The 19386-nt window shown below is 43.2% G+C and overlaps 6 protein-coding genes across 6 annotated transcripts; 4 read left to right on the forward strand and 2 right to left on the reverse strand.

Annotated features, from left to right (window-relative positions):
- Positions 1-16: 16 nt before the first annotated feature.
- Bfra_005973oa (putative gamma interferon inducible lysosomal thiol reductase protein) lies at positions 17-993 on the forward strand (the record flags this gene model as incomplete). The annotated part of the gene is made up of 5 exons (XM_037336348.1): positions 17-302; positions 388-401; positions 452-531; positions 589-871; positions 964-993. 5 exons carry the CDS (start codon positions 17-19, stop codon positions 991-993), a joined length of 693 nt encoding a protein of 230 aa, XP_037191558.1.
- Positions 994-1040: 47 nt separating this feature from the next.
- Positions 1041-2080, reverse strand: Bfra_005974 (putative mrna decapping hydrolase protein; the record flags this gene model as incomplete). The annotated part of the gene is made up of 2 exons (XM_037336349.1): positions 1041-1945; positions 2011-2080. 2 exons carry the CDS (start codon positions 2078-2080, stop codon positions 1041-1043), a joined length of 975 nt encoding a protein of 324 aa, XP_037191559.1.
- Positions 2081-3735: 1655 nt separating this feature from the next.
- Positions 3736-5741, forward strand: Bfra_005975 (putative mfs multidrug protein; the record flags this gene model as incomplete). The annotated part of the gene is made up of 3 exons (XM_037336350.1): positions 3736-4273; positions 4325-4852; positions 5098-5741. The coding sequence occupies 3 exons, from the start codon at positions 3736-3738 to the stop codon at positions 5739-5741; spliced, it is 1710 nt and encodes a 569-aa protein (XP_037191560.1).
- Positions 5742-8261: 2520 nt separating this feature from the next.
- Positions 8262-11584, forward strand: Bfra_005976 (putative pathway-specific nitrogen regulator protein; the record flags this gene model as incomplete). Its single annotated transcript, XM_037336351.1, has 8 exons — positions 8262-8520; positions 8608-9139; positions 9242-9263; positions 9334-9384; positions 9434-9603; positions 9653-9838; positions 10012-10395; positions 10444-11584. The coding sequence occupies 8 exons, from the start codon at positions 8262-8264 to the stop codon at positions 11582-11584; spliced, it is 2745 nt and encodes a 914-aa protein (XP_037191561.1).
- Positions 11585-11702: 118 nt separating this feature from the next.
- Bfra_005977 (uncharacterized protein) lies at positions 11703-11913 on the forward strand (the record flags this gene model as incomplete). The annotated part of the gene is made up of 2 exons (XM_037336352.1): positions 11703-11810; positions 11839-11913. 2 exons carry the CDS (start codon positions 11703-11705, stop codon positions 11911-11913), a joined length of 183 nt encoding a protein of 60 aa, XP_037191562.1.
- Positions 11914-12854: 941 nt separating this feature from the next.
- On the reverse strand, positions 12855-17492 carry Bfra_005978 (putative aerobic respiration control sensor protein arcb protein; the record flags this gene model as incomplete). The annotated part of the gene is made up of 3 exons (XM_037336353.1): positions 12855-13274; positions 13350-14713; positions 14795-17492. The coding sequence occupies 3 exons, from the start codon at positions 17490-17492 to the stop codon at positions 12855-12857; spliced, it is 4482 nt and encodes a 1493-aa protein (XP_037191563.1).
- Positions 17493-19386: the final 1894 nt, after the last annotated feature.

Here is a 19386-nt window from a genome sequence, read left to right on the forward strand (position 1 = left end):
TTATGGATCCATCAATATGAAGGACTCCCTACCCACGATCAATACTAATTTCGAATACCATAGTATGGACAACGAGAAAGCAGAAAGAATGCTGACCGGACCACCTGCACGAAGAGCTAGACCTTTGGCTTTTGGAGCTCTAACAGTTGCTCTGTTGTATTTCTTATGGACTGCAAATATCCATCAATTATTCATGGGTTGCGGCATGCAACCGCAACCTGCCGGAACGAACCATGCAAAGGATATTGTATCTGTATCTGATCATAAGCCTATACCGTTGGAAGCGCATATCATGTCTAAATGTAAGGTTAATCGGTTCACAATTCATTTCCCTTGCATTGCTCTAGAGTATTTGTTTGACAGGCAGTGACTGACTCCTTAATACAGGTCCCGATGCGCAGGTCAGTTGAGCTGTTATTAGATTTGTGGTACATAGTTAATTTACTTGTAGGACTGTTTAAAAATGATGGTATTGCCAGCTATGCAGAGAGTATATGACAAAGTAAACTTCACGCTCTCATTTATTGGCGCGTAAGTACCGAGCCTCCCAAGAATCACCTGAAGAATCTAACGGCCGTTCTTTCGCAGACCTACAGACAATGATGGAGTTGCCTGTAAACATGGCCCGCAAGAATGCATGGGCAATATTCTCGAATTATGTTCTGCGACGCTATATCCCGACCCAAAAATCTACCTTGGGTTTACGATGTGTTTAACCAGAGACTATAAGGACATACCAGATAGAAGTCTAGTGGAGGATTGCGCATTAGAGCATGGAATGGATTTCGAAAAACTCAATGCGTGTACTGTGCAAGATGACGGAGGGTATGGAATGGGGATGTTAAGGGATAGTGTCAGAAGGAGTACTGAGGTATGTGTGAAGATAAAATGCCTGATCATCCTTAGAAGCTTCCATGCTAACCAACCACTGTAGGCTGGTGTCATAAAATCTTGCACTGTCAGACTCAACGAAGAAATATTTTGTATACGTGATGGCAGGAAGTGGACGGATTGCCCAGGAGGGTCGGAAGTAAACGATCTTATTCTTGCCGTAGAGAAGCTGTACCACCAGTCTTGATAGGTTCGAATATATCCGTCCATAACTCACTCGCCTCTCCAACGGTGTAGTTCAAAGACACTTTATCCATCCCTGTTTCTTCGTTGCCCTCCATGTTTTCCAATTGCTCGATTATACTCTCCAATCCGATCGCCTTTCCGGTTGCTTGTGTTGCGCCCGCCTCCAATGCGACATGTACAATATGCACATGAAAATGGTAATAGGTCGGTTGATAATGAACATACAATTTCAACTGATCCTCTTCCAACCCTTTGTATGAGTTAACCGTAGCCTCCACAAACTTTTGTCTCATGTGTCTCAGCCATTGTACATGTTTCTTCTTCAAATCTCTCAAACTCCATATATCTCTCCTCTCCACCAGCCCTAATAAATGGAGTCCCTCCATCGTCTTTCGGTCCCAGTTCAGATCTGGCAATAATAAGAACCCCTCATCTCCATCTCGACCTTGCGGGGTTCTGTAAATGACATCCTCTACCTCAGTCTTTCCATCTATTATATTGTATACCCAATTTAATCTACCTCCATCTCTTTTCGCTTGCATATATGGGCGTATCTTCTCGCTGTAAATTTGAGGTGTTTCGGTAATCATGCGAAGTCCTTGCTTGCTATATTTCTTAATGTGCTGTTCTGTGCATGGATAGATAAGATTAATCTTCAGATCGGTAGGTTCAGTCGTTTGTGAAGGACCAGCATTAGCCAAATACCAAAAGTAAACATCATTTGCACCGAGATTCTCGAGGGATTGGACAGTGGTTGGGAGGGAAGATAGATAATCTGAGGAGGTAGGAAATGGAGCGCGCTCGAGAATCAAGAGACATGGCTTGGAATTGATTTGACCGCAGAGAACAGAACGTCGTCCTGCTTGATCTTTACAGGAAGACCAGTTAGATGTGGTGTGCTTGACGGAGGTAGATTGTGATATTACAAGTTACCTTGGTTAAGCAAACGAACAAATTTGAAATCTCGAATGAGAGATGTTGGGGTCGGAGCTTCTTCTGCCATGATTGGAGTATGTGTTGAATTTACTATGGCCAGGCTTAAAGATTAATTAGGTAGGATACAAAGCTCCTGGTGGGTTGGATTATGTAATCAAAAAGCGTTTTGTTGCATATCTTAAAAAATTTGCTGATTGTCCGCTACGAAAATAGAACCAGCCAACAGCATGTCACACAAGTCCAACCACCACTTGAGCATGTCACGTGTACCATGGATCAAAAGATGAGCTGATGCTCATCAAATTTCACTTACGCATCTAATAAGAGCGAATGTGAAGATGGGCAAAGTTTCGTCGATGATGAGTACACCAATTGCAGATAGATTCCGGATATGTTTATCTAATCAGTCGAAGAGTTCCAGCAATGCCAAGTACGGATGATTTGCAAAACTAGCAGGGGACAGTCCGTCAAATAGACATGCTCACACGCGATCGACGACCAAATCGTCCATCGTTTTGATAAGTTTGAGAGAGCATCTCTTTTGAACCCGGACTGGCATATTGACGGGTGTCACGATGTCTGAGATCATTTGGCAGTCGAATTAGCAGAGCGAATGAGATATTGAGGTGTGTTTCACGACATTGAGAAGGTTCAACTCTTGCTTGTAATCCATTCCACGCATCATGAGCCACCTACGCACATTGTCCAAAGAAGTTTGAGATTTCTTGGCTAATATTATCCTTTGTTCCTAGGCTTTTGATCAAGAACGAGTACGGAGTAGTGGAATTGTGGGGTAGTGATATGAACCATTATCAAGCTTCAAGCTTCAACAATGCAGCAACATTCGACAGCTTCGGCCGGCATAGAGATGTGCTTTGATCTTCCACCGATAGGTCAATACCTTTTCCCGCTCGGTATTCCTTACTCCGTTGGCTGCCTATCTGCGATTACTGCATTTACACAACCTCGAGATAAAGACAATGATAGGACAGGACAGCCTTCCCCAGACGACTTACATTAAATTGTGCTATCTATATTCACAATGCCCTGGTCTATGAATGGCTTTCTTAGTTGCTGCTCGTTACGATCCTACGATCCACACCACCACCTTCACCTCCTAATTACGATGTACAATTTTGAACGCCGCGCAGTAGCTTTCAAATTTTCCTTATTCCGCAACGGAAATAAGAACGTTGTCGCCGTGTGTAGATCACATGATCAAGAGTTTCATATTCACCGCTTCCCTTTTCGTTCAGACGGTGCCGATACCCGTTTTCTAAAGCATTCCAGGCAGGGTCTAATTGTAATTTTTCCTCCCAAAACCCGCATGAATCTTGCCGGCCCCGCCAGATGAAGAACGGTCAATCGCCATCTTCTATTACATATCTTCAATCTCCAATGAGCCTGAAGAGAGTGGGGCCGTTCTCAGAGAGGAGGTAAATATATCTTTCATATATATAGAGTGAGTCCTTCATGTTTTACTTCGCTTTCCTTCCAATCTCTGCAATCATACTATACTCGTCATTCACTCAAAGTTTCATGTCATACATGAAGATCTTTTCCTTTCCATATCTTTTACTAGTATAATCCTTTTGTTTCGGATTGATATTTTCTTTTTCTTCTTACTTGGTTCTTTTTGTCAACGTACATTATCGAAGCTATTACCACAACAGACAAGCGCCAATAATAAGGAACAGGGCAGGAGGGTTCCTTACCTCAGAAATGACGGACTCGATATCGAGGCAAGAGACCCGCAAGTCAGGTGCATCAAAACCTGATTCGTCTCCTGGGCTACATCGATGTTTATCTGGAAATCACCTCGATGACACTTCGTATTATACAGGTCATCCTGGTGCATCTGAAGGGAAAACTGATCAAGATATGGAGCGCGATTCCACAATCGATTTGGAAGATACAGATACCGATGGCACCTCAAGTATATCACCAGAAGTTATAGATGGGATTGAGGTTGAGAGGGATGTTGAATTGGGGAGAGAAAAGACGCAAAAGAGCACGAAAAGTGTGAAGGATCCAAACTTAGTTACTTGGGAAGGACCACACGATCCAGAGAACCCTAAGAATTGGAAAATTGGACGTAAATGGGCTGCAGTCTTGGTAGTTTCAAGTTTCACCTTTATATCTCCAGTTTCCTCTTCCATGGTAGCACCAGCTCTGACTTCCATAAGTTCGGATTTACATATCGAAAATTCCATAGAGCAAAGTCTGGTGCTATCTATTTTCGTTCTAGCTTATGCGATTGGTGAGTCAATTCTATCTCTGCAACTATAGGCAAACACTGACATTAAAACAGGCCCATTGTTTCTTGGACCGCTGAGTGAAATGTTTGGACGAGTTATTATAGTGCAAGTTAGCAACCTTATATACTTGTTTTTCAATCTCGGCTGTGGTTTGGCGCAAACCAAGGGGCAATTGATTGCTTTCCGATTTCTTGCCGGCCTAGGTGGCTCTGCCCCTTTAGCTCTCGGAGGTGGAGTACTCAGTGATTTGTTCACAGCCGAAGAGCGTGGCAAAGCAATATCTATATACTCTCTCGCTCCACTGCTGGGGCCGGCAGTTGGTCCAATAGCAGGCGGGTTCATAGCCGAGAATACTACCTGGAGATGGGTCTTTTATGCTACTACTATTGCAGATGCGGTCATTCAAATAATAGGTTTATTCTATCTCCAAGAAACATTTCCACCTGTTTTACTCGGACGTAAGAAGAATAAGCTCATCAAGGAGACTGGAAATCAAGATCTTCACACAGAATGGGACGTTCCGGACAGAACAATTTTCAAGGCTCTGTCTGTTAGTCTGACGCGACCGTTCAAACTACTTGGTATGCTCAATCATTCCATTAAAATCCACCACTCTCCATATTGTCACAAGCTTCATACAAGCATGTGAGAAAAGTCTCAGAACTCGGTAGTTGGATAAAGAACTATGTTAGAGAAGAAAGTATCTTCTTAAAACGATCATAATTACATGTAAGGTAATGATCACGTAGTCAAACATCTGGCATTGAGTAACTCTTTCGCACGCGATCCTATAAATCTTGCCTTTACTGACTTGCCGATCATTTAGGAACGCAAATCATCATTCAGGTGTTAGCAGCATATATGGCTTACCTCTATGGTATCATGTATCTCGTACTCTCCACATTTCCTGGATTATGGGAAGGCGTATATAACGAAAGTGTTGGGATGGGTGGGCTCAACTATATTTCTTTGGGAGTCGGTTTTTTCCTAGGTACACAAATATGTGCGCCGGCACAAGATAGGATTTATCGAGCATTAAAGGCACGTAATAATGGAGTGGGAAAACCTGAATTTCGAGTCCCTTTAATGATTCCTGGTGCTTTGCTTGTGCCAGTGGGTCTCTTTTGGTACGGATGGTCAGCTCAAGCTAAAACTCATTGGATTGTGCCGAATATTGGAGCGGCAATTTTTGCAGCAGGAACCATTATCGGATTTCAATGCATTCAGACTTATATAGTCGACTCCTATACCAAGTATGCTGCAAGTGCTGTCGGAGCAGCAACTGTTTTGAGAAGTTTGGCTGGTTTCGGTTTCCCATTGTTCGCCCCGTACCTGTATGCAGCGTTAGATTATGGGTGGGGTAATAGTTTGATCGGATTTATCGCGATTGGTTTGGGGTGGCCGGCTCCCATTTTGCTGTGGATATATGGCGAGAGACTTCGTACGAGAAGTACATTTGCAGCTGGGTAAGACAAATGCGGAAATGTACGATTGGTAGGATGGGGGCATGGGATTATGATTGGTGAGTCGGATCCGAGCGTGATCGTATGAGTGGACGAAAATGACAAGCATAGCCATATGGAGTTACTGGGCGATTTTTAAGGTCAAACGGCAGTGTAAAAAATACCCTTTTGCGGATCAAATTGATGAGTATACATATATAAATAGTAATACGACGATTGTTGAATTGGAGAACAAAATGGCGTCTGTGTTCTTGAATGACCATATTGAGTTATGAGCCTGACGAGCGTATACTTCGGTCATCATTGCTGCGAGAAATGTCTTGCTAGATTGTATGCGTATCCTTATTGCAATGATGTTATTCGGTTGAAAGTTCCTCCTGAAAACCTTAAACGAGAATGAGTAGACTATGCCACTAACACCTTTGATTCGATACTTCGTCGACTGAGCGGCATTCAGAAACTAGTGTAGATTGCGCAATTTCTTCGGCGTCCAAAAAGGCGTTGAAAATAAAACGCACTGCGGATTCTTTCCGTGTCAGCAGTAGACAAGGAGTTTAAGTAGACATGGAGTTTACTTCCGCCGGCTTCCGGATTACTTCCAATTCAGGGAACTTTGGAAACTTCATGTCCAGTCGCAACGATATCGACACCAATGTCTAGAATTACCATCAATCAATGAAACATTCGACGTCCTTAACTCCTAGCTTTCGGAGAACAAGCCATATGACAATGCGATACTACACTAACAACGCATCGCTTTGAGTGAGGAACACCCCATCTTTCAATGTCCAAGATTTGCTTCGACAAGGTAATATCTGGTTGCCAAGAATCTCACTCAGAACTAATTCTTCCTTTGGAATCTCGAATATCGACAGGTTCATACTAGTTGCGAAAGAGGACAGGATGGTATGATGAGTCGACGATGATGACATAGGTCTCGGGATTCCGCCCACTGCCAGTCGAGAGTGCTTGTCCGGAAATACATATTTATCGCCATCTGGTTCGATGTAGTCGCGAAGGATCATGATCCCGAATTCGTCATGACGGGTTTGGCTTAAGGTTAACGGTCAACCGTCTGGGCTAGCCGAAAACGACATATCCATACCTATGTTGATTGCGTGTAAGACATGGCAGTGAGAGGGATTATGAGATCCTATACGGTGAGGATGCGGCACAGCGGTTCTTTATCAACATAGATGCCAATCACGCCTCAACTGAGATCCATGGGGCTCAGGCAGTGGGAATCTCGAGCGCATGGGATAATATGACGATATCGTCAGCTCTGCTCTAGCACCTAGGCATCTCTTGGTTTGGAGAGTCTCGAAGCTTATATAGCCACAAATGAAGCTTTAGGGGTTTTGCGGACTATTATTCATGGTGCATCTACCTGCAGTCGCCGATCTTTGAAGAAAATAAGACTCGTAAATGCAGGACCAAAATGCTCACTGCACGCGTGGAAGCGTACAAGGGCGTTGTGTGTCTGCAAGGTAGGGCACGAGGAACCAAGGGGCCAAGGGCCGTCAGCACATGTGAGAATGATGCCTCCACCAGTGCTGACAAGCAGTAGCGACAGTAATAATATGATAGATAGGTAGCGCGGCCCTACAGGGCATAAGGAAAAGGAAGGATCTTGACGACTTTGAGGAATGATGGCCCCGCAATGGAAGAAAACCTCAGCGGCAAGCGGACAGTACGTACATTAAATAGCATCGATTTCATCAATTCGGAGACACATACTTTTTTATCGCCGAAATTAATAAGTGTTACATTGAGGAAGCAACATTACACTGAATTGTAAGATTTATATAATGAAATGTTGGATATATGTTGGGTTGGATTGAGCAAAAGAAAGTAATTTACATGCGTTTAGACATTTTGTCTGTTGACCTTATTGATAATCTGTCTTGCCCAATCAGATCTATGCATTAGAAATTTCCTCGAATCCAATTGATATCTCCACTCTTTGCAACCCCCCCTCCCCCAATCACAAGTCAACCACTCTTATCAATCCAGAAGATTGATGGCAGCAGCATTCCATTTCTTTGCTTTGCTTGGGCATTGGGCTTCATAAGAGAACATACCTACCTGCCCATATGAAAACCATCTCCACATCTAGAAAGAATCATCACTTCAATTTCCAGGAAATCAACTCGAGGGAGGATTCTTCTTCTACTTATACATTCTTGAACACTGCCCAAAATTCCATGGAACGATTAGTTGCGATAAGGACCCGAGTATATTTTTGCCTATCACTTTAACGTAGGAAGAACAGAGATAGAAAACAACTCTGCTTACAGCTTCGAAAGGGTCAATGGTCTAGGGTAGCATTCCCTCAGAATTAGCAGCTAGAAAGGATAGGTCCGCGCGTGTGTACTCCGTAAATACTTATCGGATCGGATAAGCCTTGTCTACCGGCTACTAGGGACCCGCAGCGCACCACCGTACACCGCATCGATACCCATCAACGGATTTGATACGGATAACGTCGAGGGGATAAGCTGAGGATCGTGCCCCTCTCTCGCGCTGGATGGCTGACGTACGGGATGCGGGTCATGTTGATGGAGGATCGTCGTCCTCGTTGAATAATGTCAAGATCAAACCGGAGAGTAATGTGACGACTGATCGGGAAAGCTCGACGTCGAATAAAAGATCGAGGAGTAGCAGAGATGCCGCTGCGATCAAGAGAAGGTGTGTTTCAACAGCTTGTGTCGCATGTAGGAAGCGCAAATCCAAATGCGATGGAAACACACCAAGTTGCGCAGCTTGCTCGAGTGTGTATGGGACTGGTATGTTCATCTCATGTCTTCAATTGATCTGTGGCAATTGGCCTGCAAAACTAGCTGAGTACTTGAACTGACATTGTAAATTGACAGAATGTGTATACGATCCCTTATCAGACCATAGAAGGAAAGGCGTATATAAAGAAAAGATCGATAGTCTGAAGACTCGCAATTCCACTCTACAAACATTGATACAAGCGATATTGAATGCCTCCGAAGAAGACGTGCCAAATCTGGTCCGCCAAATTCGAACGTGTGAAAGTCTGGATGATGTAGCAGAAAACATTCTGAGACAAGACCAAGCCTTCGAAGACGATGATGATGATATCGACGATAACATGGCATATACGTCGTCTAGTTTGCCGGCTTTCGAGACTCAATTATCGGGAAAGATGGGTGAATTGAGGTTAGAAAATGGTTCGGTAAGGTTCTTGGGAGGCACCTCAAATTTAATTTATCTCGATGCAGCAAGTGTTGAGCATGGGGACGCTTTAGAAACGACGCAACAAGAGGAACCTCTCCTGTCATGGACTACAGTCACAAGTGATACAGAGGTTATCGTTCATTTGATCAATATGTATTTTACGTGGCATTATCCATATTTTACGACATTGAGTAAAACGCTGTAGGTTCTTCTTTTCCATAATCCCCGATTCGAAGCTGGCCCATTTAACCTCCCCACCGTCTCGTTTTGCTTCAAGAATTACTGACTGATTGATATTACTAGGTTTTATAAAGACTTTCTTTTGGTATGTTTATTTGCCAGACACTGGCCCATTGTATTCTACATTCAAAAAAACCAGGGTTAACGGAATTCAGGGAAACCCTCCAGTGACTGCAAAAAGAACGATGTACTGTTCATCATTATTGGTTAGTGAAGACCCAACCCTCAATGTTGTTATCTTCTAACGATTCCCAGGTTAATGCTATGCTGGCTCTGGGGTGTCATTTTACAAACTCCCCCCAAGCCTGTGCAGATCCAGGTGATACCGCTACTAAAGGTGATCATTATTTCGCGGAAGCGAAAAGACTATTTATCGAGAATGAAGAGTTCGAAAAACCGAGATTGACTACGATACAAGCTCTCTGGTGAGTTGTTATCCTTATGTTCAAATATGTATATCTAACATGATGGCAGTTTGATGTCAGTTCGTGAGGCAGGTGCAGGCCGAGAAGGAAAAGGTTGGGTCTACTCTGGAATGGCATTCCGAATGGCTCAAGATATGGGTCTCAACTTGGATTCCGGAAACAATAAAAGCAGTCCAAAGGAATTTCACGTTGATGGAGACGAAATCGATGTTAGAAGAGTCACATTTTGGGGCTGGTATGTTGAATTGATTCAATGTATTCTTTTCCACCATTGTTCAAATTGTTCCCTGACCACAAGTCCTATTTTTCTGGTCATTCAATTCCTATCTTTTACTTCTAGTGCAATATTAACTCCTCATTTTCTTGAAACTCGTTCTTTGATGAGCAATTGCTGACTTTCCTCGATAGCTTTCTCTTTGACAAATGTTTTTCGAATTATTTGGGAAGACTTCCTCTGTTATCAGTGACCGACATTACGGTACCAAAATATGACGTCAAAAAATTCGACGATGATGAAATTTGGTCACCTTACACAGATAATGGAATCGGTCAATTACATTCCCAACCATCAAGGACAAGAGCTGTAGCTTTACAGATTTCGAGCCTGTGTGAGATTAGTAGTGATCTTCTCACATTTTTTTACCATCCACAAAATGTTGAAAGGGGTGTTGGAAGATCACAGGAGTTAAAAAAGCTAAGCGAATTACAAACAAGACTCGAGGCTTGGAAAAGAGATTTACCCAAGGAGTTTGAACCAAAGGAAGGACAATTACCTAATGTCCTTCTTATGCAGTATGCGCTACTATATCTAAACTTCAACTCATTACTGATATTATATAGCATGTTTTTCCATCTTTTATACATCCATCTGTTTCGGCCGTTTCTCAAATACAATCCAAGTACATCGCCTTTACCGACACATGTATCTCCTCGAAAACTTTGTACGCAAGCTGCTGGTTCGATATCAAAGTTAATGCGTCTTTACAAGCGTATATATGGGCTTCGACAGATTTGCAATATAGCAGTTTATATTGTTCATTCTGCTTGTACAATCCACCTCTTGAATCTCCCAGAAAAGACAGCGAAGAGGGATATCACTCACGGAGTCAAGCACCTTGAGGAAATTGCCGATGATTGGCTCTGTGCACGTCGTACTCTTTCAATCCTCTCCGTACTGGCTCGAAAATGGAATATCGATCTTCCTACAGAAGCGTCAGCTGTATTCTCTCGCACTGATAGCAGGTTTGGGTATTTCTCGACAGCCGATGTTCCATCGCCGAAAGCAGAGATAATAGCGACTACACCATCATCATCGTCATCACCTACTCATTTCCAGACCCCTGTGCATTCTCAACCGCTCCTTGCAAGGAGTCAAACCCAGTTACAACAGAGCTTGTATAGCTATCCTCTCGATTCAGAAATTCCACTTACGAATAATTTGATAAGCGATATATCAACACAGTCTTCGCTGCCCGGACTTCAAAATGTTGTCTCGCCACCATCCGATCATACAGATTCTATCACATATTCTACGGCAACAAATCCCCTTCACATGCCACCTGTCTCTGCGTACCCCCTCTCTCGTACAATCTATACCAACCCGGCTCAATCCTTCGCCCCTAGTATCACCAATGCCACTTCTACGGCTAATAATAGCCCACTGACTAGTGGGAATAGAAGTGCAAATAGAAACGTTAGCCCTAGTACGCTGTTTGGTGGGGTGGAGCAGTTAGTTCAAAGCCAGGATTGGTGGTTGCGGGATCAAGCGAGCTTAGTAGTCGGGTTTGAGAATTGGATGGGTGGAGGTGTTGGTATTGGTACTGGGCATAGTCATAGCTTGAGTGGTGATTTAGGGACCGGGACAGGCAACCCGTTTTATGATAATGGCAACCCTAATTCTGGGAACGGAGGTGGTAATGCAGGCGCAGGGGGTGGTGGGGGCGCTAATAGAGGGTTTAGGGATGACGACTGGTTCTCATAATTGCTATGGGTGTTTTGATATAATACGATATGATATAATACGATGATACTAGAATGGGATTGAGAAGGGATTTTGTCGGGCTTTGACAGGGTGGACATGGTTATGATGACCAATGATCATGGCCGAGGCGGAAACAGGAGCCTGGCATGAATTCAGCGTAGGAGTTTTGTGGGATACCTGTGTTCTTGTCACAGTGGAATATTTTGACTTTAATAAGATGAGGATTGTATGTACCAATGATTCATTATATATAGATATGCGTTCGGGATGGTATGGTATGGTTTGGAAAAAGATGGAGCTTGTTAGTACAGATAACGTGTTTGGAGTAGAAACAACATTTGTACTCTATGGTCCGTTCTTTTCTTCGAGGTTAAAATGAGGTTGGAGGGAATGAGGGAAGTTGAACGCTCTTTTTGTATCGGGTTGTATTTGTAAGGCTATCTATCTATCTGTTCTTTTTTTCCGTGGAAATTTTCAGTGAAGCTTTTTCTCTTGAATATCGATTTTAGACTGCGACTATTTTGAAGCTTGATGGGACGACATAGCGAGTTTTTGGAGATGGTAAAGAATGAAGGTTGGCTGGAAGATGATTTGACCTCCTTTCGCCTATTCCAAGAACATGTTGATATTGAAAAATGATTGTTGCAATTGAGAGGCACACAGATTCGTCTCTCACAATACTTACCTCATTAGAAACCCCCCCAAAATCATCACATTCATCTCCAAAAAAACCCCCCCCCATTTTGTAATTTTTAACTTTTAATTATGTATGTATGATTCGAAAAGGCTAAATAAGTGACCAATAAGTAACTCAAATAACCGCTTCTACATCTTTCTCTTTCTCTTTCTCATCCTCATCATCTCTTCCATTTGAATTCCGATTCTGATTTTCATATCCGATCTTATCTCTGCTCACATCTAATCATTCATATGCTCATACAATCCCTTTCCTTTCCTTCCATCATCCAACTCGATATGCAAAAGGGTATTTATGAAAAACCAAGTCCATCAATCGCTGTGCACCACGCAATGCAAAGTAAAACAAAAAAAGATTCCCCCTCTCCCATATATGCTCATAAAGGTATCGTATCATGCATGTGTTGTACGTCGCGTTTCGTTTCCTTGCGTTACATTGCTCGATTTCTTCATCCTCTGATTCGGTTTCTTTACCCGTTTATTCTCTTGTTCGTTTCCGTGATTGCGTCTCCTTTCTGTCTCATAGAATGAGTGCCTTTTCGGATTTCTTTTTTCCGTTTCAGTCCCATGCCTTCTAGCGCTTGTCTTGTCCCTTTCCTTTCTCCTCCCTCGGTCCCTCTTTCTCCTCCCTCGGTCCCTCTTTCTTCTCCCTCGGTCTCTCTTTCTCACCCCCAAACCTAACAAGCACCCCCTCGATAACCGGCACCAACTCCGTAATCCTAAAAGGTTTCGTCATAACCTCATCCATACCGGCTTCCATCGCTTGTTGAATCTGCTCTGCTCTCGCATTAGCAGTCACTGCCACAACTGGCACATGTCCTATCAGCTCTCTATTCTTTTCCATTTTGCGTATCTCCTTGGCGCATGTGAGACCATCCATTACGGGCATTTCAATATCGAGAAGAATGAGGGTGAGAGGAATGGGAGATTTTTGTGGTCGCGATTGCTGATGTAGTTGTGAAGGGTCTTGGGTTTGGTTTGGAATGCTAGCGTTCTGTGGGCTGTGTATTAGCATGAATCTTATGGGGAAATATGGCAAGAAAAGGAACTTGAAAAGGGGTCATCTTACCTTTTTTGATACAACCGTATTTGAGGGATCCACCTTCTCACTCATCCAATTCGTCTGACTTATAAACTCAATAGCTTCCTTTCCATGATTTGCTACGTGAACTGTACATCCCAACCGCTTCATTTGTGCCGCCAAGACCTTCTGATTAACTAAATTATCCTCCACGATCAATACACTCCACGAACTAGGCCTGAGAAAATCCGGAGTCTTATTCGTTTTCAACTTCTGGCTTTCTTCCTCCTCAAACCCAAATGAGTTGCGATTAGTAGGTAATCTTCCCTTCTCCTTCAAATCGAGGAGCTTATTCAACATGTTTTCTTCATGGTCCTTGATGCTTTTCGGAACATTTGTCGCAAGTCTCCCATTAGCTTCCAGATCCGAAGTCATCTGCGATTCAACATCCAGAGTTTTTGCCCTTATCAATGCACGGCGGCATTTAATGTAGAAAGCGAAAGTACTTCCCACCCCAAACTCTGATGCCACGCCAATTTCTCCACCTTGCAATTCGGTAAGTTGGCGTGAGATAAATAGTCCAAGGCCAGATCCTCCATAATGGACATGAGTTCGAGGCGATGCCTGAGAGAAACGTGTAAACAAGTTTTTCTTCTCGGCAGGTGTTAATCCACAACCAGTATCTTTTATTTCGAATCGAAGATATATGATTTGACCTCTACCCCATTCCTCGCTATCGGTAATATTGGCTTTCGAAAACTTGGTAGGAGATGGGAAGTATTCAAAATTGGCCAATGACTCTAACAAAGGTGGTTCCAGGGAGGCACTTATGGAAACATGGATTTCTCGTGTCTTCTCGTCCTTGGTGAATTTGATAGCATTTGTCATGAGATTAATCAATACTTGAGTTAATCTACTTGAATCGAGCATGACACTGTCAACTCTCAACTCTTGAAGAGACTTTTTGATGTCTAAATTGAGAGATATGGTATTCATTTGACATTCTCCGGCAAACATCCTCAACCCTAGCTTTACCACCTCTACAGGTTTAGTAGAGACAGGTGTAATTGTAAGCAGATTTGAATCTAATTTTGAAATCATCAAAACATCATCAACAATTGATTTTTGGTGTTGAGCACAGAGTTGAATTGTTTCGGCGGCGTCTATACCATCTTTCAAGATAGTCGCGAGTTGGTAATCGCGCTCCTCCAGATCCTTGTTCGCTGCTCTGTATTGTTTCAAAGAGGATGAGATACCATCTGCACATTGAACGATAGCGCTGAGTGGATTGCGCATTTCATGACTTGTTATGTCGATAAACGAATTTTGCTGGCGTCTTGTTTCTTCGTAATCTTTTAGTCGTCTGTCTTGGATCTCTTCAGCCCATTTAATCCTGGAAATATCCGTTGAACCTATGTTATATCAGTAAAGACCAGTTGTAAAGTCGTGGACTAAGCTTTCGCTAGGGAAAAAAAGTTCTATTTCAAACTTACAGCCCATCACACTCTTCAACTTTCCGTTCTCATCATTCTCTCCAGAGAATGTACCCAATACCCAGCGCTGTATAGTCAATGTACTCCCGGCTATGTCCCCTACCCATGGTTGTTCCATACGTGTCTCTATCACAAATGGAGTAGCTTTCTCTACCAGCGCGAACCATTGCGATCTGAACTTCGGTCGGTCCAACTCATGTATTGCATTCATCCACGCGAAGGGAATTTCAGCTAAGGTTTCACTCTTTGTGAGACCAGAAATATGAAACCATTGCTCATTCGCGTAGGTCAGTCTACCTTCTGGATCGAGAATAGCAAGGCCACCAGGAGCAAGGTCACTGAATCTTCTGAAGTTTCGTTCGATTTCGTTGGCCTGGTTTGTGCGAAGTAGAAGTTGTTCAGAGAGCTCTGCACGATCTTCCATTTCTTTAGCGAATCTTTTTTGGAGCGTGATATCGGTGCAGTAACCCATGATGCTCTTGATACTTCCATCCAAAGAAAATTCATGCTGGTAACTTGCCAGAATCCAATTCTCATACTCATCGCCAGTGATAGGATCATACCACGGCTTAACGAGTTGAAGCTCACCAGACCACGGCTGGTTACGAATGGTGAGTTTCTCCCAACCCTTCATCATAGTCGGAATGCTAGAGGGAGCAATTGTATCCATCCAAGACATTCTAGAAGCCGTATCGCGAGGCAGGTTCGTAATCTCGTAATAACGATCGTTGGCTTCGAGTAATGTACCATCACTGTCAACTGAGAATAAAGCGACAGGCGAAACTTCGGCGATACGTTGCAATCTTCCTTTCTGAAATGCTAACTCTTCAGAGAGTTTCATACGCTCAGCAGCAGCAATTTCTGCAGCGTCAGTACCACGTCGGATTTCGTCCTGAAAAAGTGTGACTGAGGCTAGGGAATTTGCCAATTGTCTGTTCAAGATTTTGACGAAAGATTCGTAATTGGCATCATATGGTCTCCTGGGGTTCACACCAATAACTAGAAATCCCAAAGTATTTTCAGCATTAGTTGGTCTCAATGGCAATACCACAGCCTCTCGTGACGGCTCGCCAAACCCCCTCCAATTATATCCCCGTGTCAAGCCGACTGGGAGCATACTATCCGAAAGTGACAACAAAGTTGGTTGGCGTGTTTTCATGGCCTCTCTCAAGGCTGGCACATATCCTCCCAGATGTCTTTTTAGATCGAGTCTGCTTTGAGCGCTTACATGTCCTTCTGGAACACCTAACGAGCCTTCTAAAATAACCGACTTGATACTCGTAGAACTATCAGAAGAAATCGAACCTCTCGACGATGTTGCATCATTCTCAATATCATCGAGGACCGAGTAAAGCAAAACAAATGGGAAGTCATATTCGTTCTCGGCAAGACCGCCAAGCATCAATTTCCAAAAATCCGACACAGATTGAGCAAGAGCCGTTTCTTCTCCAACTTTCAAGAGTGTCCTCATCCTTCGATTACTCACTACCTTTTGGGTCGTCTCAAAAGGTGCGTTGTAAACGCCCAGGAGCTCAGGGCTAGGACCGGCTTTCCAGATGGGTGTCAAGCTCCAGGAGTAAAAAGTTTCCTCGACAAATCCTTGACGCTCTAGGGGTAACATTTGATCTGTCATGGCGATTCCTCTCCCTGTCCGTCTGCATTCATTGAAAATCTCGCCAACCTCCTCCCAAATCTCTGCGAAAGGACCTCGAGCGCCTGTCCCCATCAAACGTGGATGCTTCTGACCAGCTACAGTCTCCGCGTAAGTTTGATTGTACAATACGGTTAACTCTTCGCCCCAGAAAATAGCAGCGGGATGGGGGTTGGCGATCACCATATTCACGATCTGGCGGAATTCGGGCGACCAGCTGTTCATGGGACCTAAAGGTGTCGAAGACCAGTCCACGCCTCGAGTGAAGACGATGTGATCGGAGAGATACCCTTCGGGATGCTCGATGGTCCAGTCTGCAACTGGAGACTCGGTGGTCCAGTCTGAGGATGGTCCCCCGACCATCTCACTCATAATGACATCTTCATTTTGATTTTGTGCGCCACTTGCCGGACTGTTTAAATTTGACACTTGGACATCTTTCAATGCTGCAATTGTCTTGTCGGAGAAGGTGGTGCTTAAAGTTCCTTTTTGGCTGTGAGAGTAATTACTAAATATAAGATCTCTCAACTCAACATCAATTTTGTTACCACAAATTAAAACCCATCTCTTCCGAATTGTGAATCCAGACCAGAGAAATCCATTGTATGAGAATGATTGGCCTGGGTAATCTTCATTGGTTTGTTTTTGGACGAAGTCCTTGATTAGAGATCTGAAGGTTGTAGAGGCAGGTCCCCCAGAATGAAGTATTGGAGAAGTCTGTCCTTCAGAGTTTGGAGATATGGTACTCGTGAGAAGAATATTGGACTGGAAAGTTTTGTTCATGTATGCCGGATCCAACGTATCTCCAAAGGCATTATGGTGCGAAAGGTCAAATATCAGAGTGGGTTTAGGGTCGAAATCCAGAAAGTCTGTGAGACCTATTTGATCGAGTTCTTCATATTCTCCTGGGGTATCAGATTCAGAATCAAGTAGATCTTCCTCATTGGTGCTTGATTGACAGTATTCGGCGTCTCTTAAAGGCGACTGTGTATGGGTTGGTGAATCAGACAGCATAAGTTTTTGGGCCTTCCTTGACCTGGGTGACATCGAATGTTTATGTATTTTTCAGAAATTCCGCAGGTCCATCAGCACAAAGATGTAGACGAGTTACTTCCTTTACCGATGCCCAATGTAAAATCGACAGGGAAGTATTTCGGCAGTGAATCTTTGTGGGTGTTGTTGATTTTGAGATAAAACTGCTAGGATCTTAACATATTGGTAGGCGGTCGGTTGAGTAGAGGTTTCGGTGGAGGCAGTAAGTGTATGTATGGGAGATCTTTGAAGCGAAGAGTGAATGTGGGTGGTTGGTGGAGGTAATGAGTGAGTATCGATGAGGAGTGATATACTGTTATTGATTATTCCTAGAATCTGTTTCAATAGGGTTGGGATATATCAAGTGGATTAAAAGAAAGACGACAAGAAGAACAGTGTTCCTTAAGGCGATGAATAGTCAGAATCAACAGTCTTAAGTGTTTGCAAGCTAGATGAACGATTGATTTAGACGATAAACCTTAGATGAAGGGGAATTGAAATGATTTTGAAGCTATAGCTTCAATGTAATGTGAAAAGAAGATGCATTCGAACAATAAATGAATGGATGGACGGATGGATGGATGGATAGATGGCATGTATGTGTGTATGTGTATGTGTATGTGTATAGATGTATGGATGTATGGATGTATGGGTGACTGAATGAATGAGGTTGGAGGCTCCTCGAAACCTTTCTCTTTTTGCTGTCGAATACTCGAAATCCTTAGAATGGTTTCGATTCTCTTTGTGTTAACATGAGGATATTTCTCTTCTTTTCCTCTGCTTCCTCTGTTCCTCTTTTCTCTCTTTACAAGTGGGCAAGAATGGATATTATTGATCACGATACAATTTCCCGATTAACAACCGTATGCTGAATTTTAAAGTCCCCCCTCCCTTTGAGAAACGTGTAGAAAAATGGAAAGAAAAAACCCTGGAGGGAAAGTTCCATAGGGTGAGTTTAGCGGCTCCCTTGATGTTTCGATCAATCTAGACCCTTTGGAGTGATACATTAGGTGATCAACTTACAGAACCGAGGGAATTTGACTGTGCCACAACGGCATAAAAATCGGTCTGTCAGATGTGAAAGGAATTTTAAAGACCGAGAGAACCGAGTAGCTTATGTGAACAGATAAATACCATCATTAGATGCATAGCAGTGACTGTTTGTTACATGATTCGAAATTGTGTATCTTTCAAATGTACAAGAAAAGAAGGCGTTAGATAGTAGCATCAAAGCGAGGGCCCTACTCGAGTACTAACAAGTTGACCAGGAACCGAAGCAGCCCCTTCATCAGTAACAAAACGATAGAACCCTATTCGAGCCTATCCAATACAAAGCCCAGAGCCTACAGAGCATGGAAAATTCTACATTGGCTACTATATCTAGTGTGTCTGGTACAAGGAACATGCTGGAATTCAGACATGGCCGACATTGACCGAGGCTTTTTCCAAGAGAAAGAAAAATTGATCAAATGTGATAGATAGTCGTGCTCAACGCGAGGACAACACGTTGTTTCCTTAATTTGATATGCAACGCCACAGGAATACGATCCAATTCAATATGCAAACTTCAATCAGCAATCAGCAATGGATGATCTGAACTGCCGGCGCTGGAGCGGCGTAGCCCTAAGACGCTAATTACATATCGAGTACCTACACAAGGGCCAAGAAGTGTAATCTGATTTGATTCTGTATATTTTTGATTGTGGTTTTGATCTTTTATCATCACGTTCTTCCAATTACTGTATTACATGTTTAGCATGTGATTTAGACGATCTCTACTTCCTCTACTCATCCTATATTCAAAGCCATGAGACGCTATTGAATAAGAATCAGGTCATAACTGCATTTTTGGCTTCAAAATTAGTGTAACGGTCTATTCAACGCTGCTCAGGCACATGCACTACGCACT

The sequence above is a fragment of the Botrytis fragariae genome, assembly GCF_013461495.1.
Source record: "Botrytis fragariae strain BVB16 chromosome Unknown tig00000075, whole genome shotgun sequence".
Lineage (NCBI taxonomy): Eukaryota > Fungi > Ascomycota > Leotiomycetes > Helotiales > Sclerotiniaceae > Botrytis > Botrytis fragariae.